Source organism: Glandiceps talaboti, chromosome 7 (genome assembly GCF_964340395.1).
Source record: "Glandiceps talaboti chromosome 7, keGlaTala1.1, whole genome shotgun sequence".
Taxonomy (NCBI): domain Eukaryota; kingdom Metazoa; phylum Hemichordata; class Enteropneusta; family Spengelidae; genus Glandiceps; species Glandiceps talaboti.
In genome coordinates, this window is record NC_135555.1 from 5457354 (window position 1) to 5463563 (window position 6210).

The 6210-nt window shown below is 35.9% G+C and overlaps 1 protein-coding gene across 1 annotated transcript; it reads left to right on the top strand.

The window, feature by feature from the left end:
* The first annotated feature begins 1021 nt into the window (after positions 1-1021).
* On the top strand, positions 1022-5962 carry LOC144438253 (uncharacterized). Its single transcript, XM_078127303.1, has 3 exons — positions 1022-1049; positions 3045-3401; positions 5722-5962. Exons 2-3 carry the CDS (start codon positions 3047-3049, stop codon positions 5823-5825), a joined length of 459 nt encoding a protein of 152 aa, XP_077983429.1. The 5' UTR covers positions 1022-1049; positions 3045-3046; the 3' UTR covers positions 5826-5962.
* Positions 5963-6210: the final 248 nt, after the last annotated feature.

Consider the following 6210-nt stretch of genomic DNA (forward strand, 5'->3'; position numbering starts at 1 on the left):
CAATGGGGTATTTTAAGTCTTGTTAGAAAACTTTAGAAAAAAACGGTTCTAATGTTTCAAACATTGCACCAACAATCAAACATTTTATCCCGCAACTGAAATGTTATCACTCGAAAATAAAGTTTGGGCCATGCGAATAAAGATTTTCGTTTCGCAAATTAATTTTATGCTCTGTAAAAAGAATTTATTTGACACAGAATTGTATGTTTTTTTGCTTTGATATTTCTATTATGACCCAAGAAATTAATGTTTTGTCATATGAAATAAAAGTGTTATCCTTTTATTAAATATTTTGCCCTCAAAAATTAATTATATTTCTATTATGACCCAAGAAATTAATGTTTTGTCATATGAAATAAAAGTGTTATCCTTTTATTAAATATTTTGCCCTCAAAAATTAATTATTTATAGCACAAATGTAGTTTTCGTCTGTCACCTGTGGGCCACCGTACTTGTCAATGTCCTTTCAATAAACTAAATAAATTATAGATGTCACATAATAGACATGTCTTTATACTGCGACAATGCCGACATTCCTAGGCTTGTAAAGAATCGTATATAGCCATCACAAGTATTTTAACAACGTACTCTTTTATTGTCTGGTCCAGGAACATTACACTATACTAGAGGAGAGCTGACATTGTCGTAAAAGTATCATAGGGTCGGTGGTATCATCGATCAAGATTGGTGAATTTTAAAATCATCTACGTTGTGTATCTGCTCTTGGAAAAAAAGTTTTGTCTTACAAATTTGAACTTTTTGCTTTGATATTTCTATTTTGAACCCAAAAAAATAATTTGTTGTCCTATGAAAGAAATTGTTTATCCTTGTACTGAATATTTTGCTCTCAAAAATTTAATTATTTCTTCCACAAATGTATTGTTCCTTTGTCATCTCTGGGCCGCCGTTCATAGCAACCAACATGTCATAGTTTGGTCGTTGTTATACATATTACTTTTACAAGTGAAAGGTCGTTTTCCTTCAGTTTTGCAAGTCGCTGATCGCAGTTGAGTAAGTTGCAAGTCGCTCTCCACATCTGCCGTCTATAGGTAAATTGTGAATTGTAAGACGATCGACATCGCTACTAGGTGAGTACAAAATGTATATTGCGTGAGTATTAGAGCGCTCATAGGGACGGCGACTGCCGAGTTTTGTTTTAAGTTTGCCCCATTTTTCGATTCAGCAATCCAATCCTGGTGTTCAATTCATTGGTAGACAGTCTAGAACTCGTCAGCCGTAAAAACATAAGTAGGAACAAACCGATACTGTTCGACTTACAGCGTTTTTACGCATATCATGTGCGATATTGTTTTATTACGGGAACCCATGACAGTTTAAGTTCTGTTACAGCTATATCTAACAGAACTGGAGAGATGAAATACCAGTCAATACGTTTCTGGTCGGAAGGGAGCGGTGGGGGTTGTTTGCAAGGTGTGGCGAGACAATGTTTCTTTGATTGGGATCATAATTAGGAGCTGGACATTTTTAACCGACATGGGGCGGTGGTTTTTTGTTGTTTTTTTTTGGGGGGGGGGGGGTTATTTTGAAAACACAACTTGAAGTGGGGGTCACATTGGAAATTGACAAAATAAGTGTCATTTTGGTGCCGTGAAATGACACCTGAACACCTGTAATTTGTCAAATATTTCTACGGGAGGGGATACCCCTCTCTTACTCTCCCCATCCGCGTTTTTCCACATTAGCATGTGCACTATTTTTTCAAAAAAGATATTCAAACATTTAGTATTGGGGTATATAGTATTTAAGAATGGCTAGTTGTGTATTAAGTATATGATTAGCTTTCATTTTCATTAAATTCGAGTCACCACTGGGTATATATATTGACGGCAGTTTTAACTGGTGATTGAACATGCCATTTGTGTTTCAATCAATTTGTCATTCTCAAGGTAAAAACTTGTTCTGAATGAAATTGTAGAAGCATTATGATATTAGCTACATCTGAATGTAATAATGAACGCCATAAAATCATTGAAAATAATGTACAATTTGATATTAATACACTGCACTGAGAGTTGTATTCGATTCTGTGTTGTACTGCGCGATGTATAATACCACAAACAGGTATACATACTGTAGCATTATCAAAAAATAGTTTGTTGCTTTCTGTCAGCATTTGTTACATTTGTAAAGACTAATTTTAATAGAAAGAGTTGTATTAAGTGCAAGTAATTATAGTCTGCCATTGATTTATGGTGTGCACTGAGATATCCTGACGAAATTACATGTTCCATAGATTCTAGATAAACATGTACAAAGAAAACAAAAACTGTACCAAAAATAACGTGTTCAGTGTTCTCTTAATAAATAGCAATATTCAATTATATTCATATGGTGTTCTAGTAACATCCCATAGTAGGACCTATAAAATGATGATACAATATACAGGTCTGTATGTAGGCCGGGGGTCAATTTTGAAAATGTGATCTTTACAGGGGCTCACTTTGGCTTTGGTCATTGGAGCTGCTTGGTGAGGGTCAGTTTGAGAAAACCCATGTTCAACTCCACCGGTCCCCAACAGTCATTTAAAAATGCTCGGCCCCTTACCTTGATTGTAAGTCACTGGTATAAGTCTATGACCAAGTGCAATGGAACTGTCTAGATTCAGAGGCGACTTCTGTCATATACATATGCATGTAGCTGTTATGGCATCCTATGTATGGGTTTATAAACTATCATACAGAAATGTTGACACAAAGAATTTTCGGTCTTCTATGATACAAAATTTCGAAATGTAATTGTTTGTTTGTTTGTTTGTTTGTTTGTTTGTTTGTTTGTTTGTTTGTTTGTTTGTTTGTTTGTTTATTTGCTTGTTTGTTTCTAAATGAGCATGTCAAATAATTGTGAACGTCGAATAATCATGGTTTTCAACAGCAAACGAAAAGTTATCACAAATGTGTCGTTTCTTCATAAAAAAGTTAGAAAATGACAAACATAAATCTCAGAGTGAAGGTGGGATTAGAAACATTTTCAAGTAAACCAAAACCGAATTAATATTACATATATTTCTTTCAACTTTCGTCTAGAAATGATCAAGCTACTAATAATTGGGGCTCTAGCTCTGTTCCCACCTGCGACATTCGTGGTGGAATGTGGCATGGTTTCAACGACTCCTGGCGCCCTTAGTACAGCGTGTCCTACTGTCACCTGTCAAGTATCAGCTTGGTCAACCTGGGGTAATTGTTCAATCGAATGTGGATCGTCTGGGACAAGAACCCGAACGAGAAGCAAGACGGTACAGGAAAGCTGCGGCGGCCAGTGTTTTTACTCGTTGTCGGAAACAGCAGATTGTGCCGATGATGGTTGTAATGGGCATGGGTCACCTATGGCGGAATCATGTGAATGCGACCGTGGTTGGTCAGGTACATGCTGTGACAAAGAAGGTACGTGTAAATTTAAGCAATAACCCCCGCCGAAGGCGGGTATACACGAGATTTTGGTACAATTCGCGACATATAGCACGAGCCGAATGGCGAGTGCTATATGGAGCGAATTGTACCAAATTCGAGTGTATACCCGCCTTCGGCGGGGGTTATTGCTATTATATTATATCAAAATATGTGTCTATTTCTTCTAAATGTGATTCTGTGGTTATTTATATGCCTGAAAAGGCGAATTCGCTCGTACAGGAAAAGATCGTCGGTAATACATCGTCGGGAACGAGCATATTTTGATGAGTGGATACGTTCATGTCGCCCATACACACACACACTGCATGAACACAAATCATACACTGCATTGCATTGCATTGATAAATTACTTTATTTACATCATATAATGCATAACGAAAACGCGTTGAAAACTAGAGCAACGAAGAAAACGGGGCAAGAGGTCAAAGAAAGTAACAATTTTGTTTGGATATTTACATAAGAACAATACAATCTTGTACACTGCTAAAAATAGATGTCTCGGCGTTGACTCAGTTGAATGGAGAAAGCTCGAGGCAGTAAATCAGAGACGCGACGTTACACAGTCTACTTTAATTTAATGGTTAACAAATTCAACATTGACTGAAAATGTACAGTTTTGAAATAATCCTGACGCACTTGACTGATGGTTAAAAGTTAAATTGGTGTTGCTTGATTCAACGAGAGCAGGACGCTGACGGCTCGTTGCATGGGGGAACTTGTGTCTTATCAGCCATGGCCAGTGATGTTTAAGCCACTAATCGATCGTTGTTTTCGATCGCAAGGTCATCAGTGGAATTATTTGGACTACTGTAACCCAAACTATTGTACAGGATACCTGACATACCTTTACTCTGAGGAAGTGTTAACTTATTGGTATAAGAACGAACACTAGCTTCTTTTTTGTGAGTACTATTCATATGCTAGTTTAGGGGCCCATTTTACCACTGCCAGCCGTGGTAAAATGGGATTTTACCACAGTTATTATCCAATCAGAATGGCCCATAGTAGCATGATATAATATAATATACGTCTTTAGTAACATTGAATATGTGTATATGTGTGGAGAGAGAGAGAGAACACATGCATGAATGTATGTGTTGCCGATGGCGATGTTGTGTCCAATCATGGATGCATAATGGGAGATAAACATCCATGGTCCTATCAACAGTTTTATATATACGATTGTACTGGGGAAAACTATGGAAAGCACATACTGTATTATTCTATGTACAGTTACTATTATTGTCTGTGCAAACACTATGTTATTATGTGCATTTAAAAGTTTATTATGTACAGTTACTATTATTGTATGTGCTAACACTATGTTATTATGTGCATTTGATAGTTTACTATGTACAGTTAATATTATTGTATGTGCTAACACTATGATATTATGTGCATTAAATAGTTTATTATGTTCAGTTATTATTTTATGGGCTAACGCTATGTTATTATGTGCATACTGTATTATTCTATGTACAGTTACTATTATTGTATGTGCAAACACTATGTTATTATGTGCATTTAATAGTTTATTATGTACAGTTATTATTTTATGGGCTAACGCTATGTTATTATGTGCATACTGTATTATTCTATGTACAGTTACTATTATTGTATGTGCAAACACTATGTTATTATGTGCATTTAATAGTTTATTATGTACAGTTACTATTATTGTATGTGCTAACACTATGTTATTATGTGCATTTAATAGTTTATTATGTACAGTTACTATTATTGTATGTGCTAACACTATGTTATTATGTGCATTAAAAAGTTTTATTAAATTTCTATGTTGCCATGGTGCTGATGACAAACGCTTTGTGACACTATTACTGTTATAATTTATAAATAGACAAGCGACATGGCATGCTGTGCGAGTTTGTTTTACTTTTTGTTCACACCTAGTAACGTGGTAGTAAACATATCATCACAAACGACTAAATTGCATAATATCAGTTTGACCTGAGACCGTCCTATCCACAAACGTAAGGACAATCATGTCAGTGTTACGACTTATCCGTATGCGGTCGACCTTTACGACTTTATAATGGGTGCAGTGAGAACACACCCAAATTCCTAAACATAGAGTTAATTGTTAATTGGATGGTGACGATTCCCGCTTTCGCCCATAATTGTGGATAGTTTTTACATGTAGTAACCGTTGAGGGGGCTAGATTGAACTTGCATTTTAGAGATTCTAAATATTGTCATATGCCAATATGACCTTGTGGATCTTTGTAGTCTAAACTCTGAACTAATAGTCGATTATGTTTGATGGCTTTTTCAGAGGCCGGTGAATGCAGCGAGGGTGTTGGTGCTGTGGTGGTACATATGCTACTTCCAATTATTACCATTCCGGTTGCATATTACATTTCCCGCTGGGGCTTCTGAGAAGATCACGTATGGTCGACAGATAAACAGCCGTAGTCTGTATATTCGTTGATAACCAAAATATTACTAACACTATGCTATGTACTGTTTGTATTGCTCTGTAAAATAAAGTCGTTGGCGGCGCACCACACGCTGCACTAATCTGTATGTACGTACGAGCGTACGTACGTACGTATGTATGTATGTATGTATGTATGTATGTATGTATGTATGTATGTATGTATGTATGTAATCTTCATTGTTCATAATGTGTTCATTGATATTCGTATTGTGTATGTTCATGTACATGCACAATTTATATTCATTAAAATAAAAATTATATTCTCATGTCATATTGTAAAAATAGACCCTTTTAGGATGGGATATTCTGCTCTTGTTATATGAA

What these genes read in the sequence shown, in the direction of transcription:
- LOC144438253 (XM_078127303.1), top strand. Translation starts at nt 3,047, where the DNA reads ATGATCAAGCTACTAATAATTGGGGCTCTAGCTCTGTTCCCACCTGCG. An exon ending in TACATGCTGTGACAAAGAAG is followed by an intron (nt 3,402 to 5,721) that starts GTACGTGTAAAT and finishes TGGCTTTTTCAG; the next exon opens with AGGCCGGTGAATGCAGCGAG.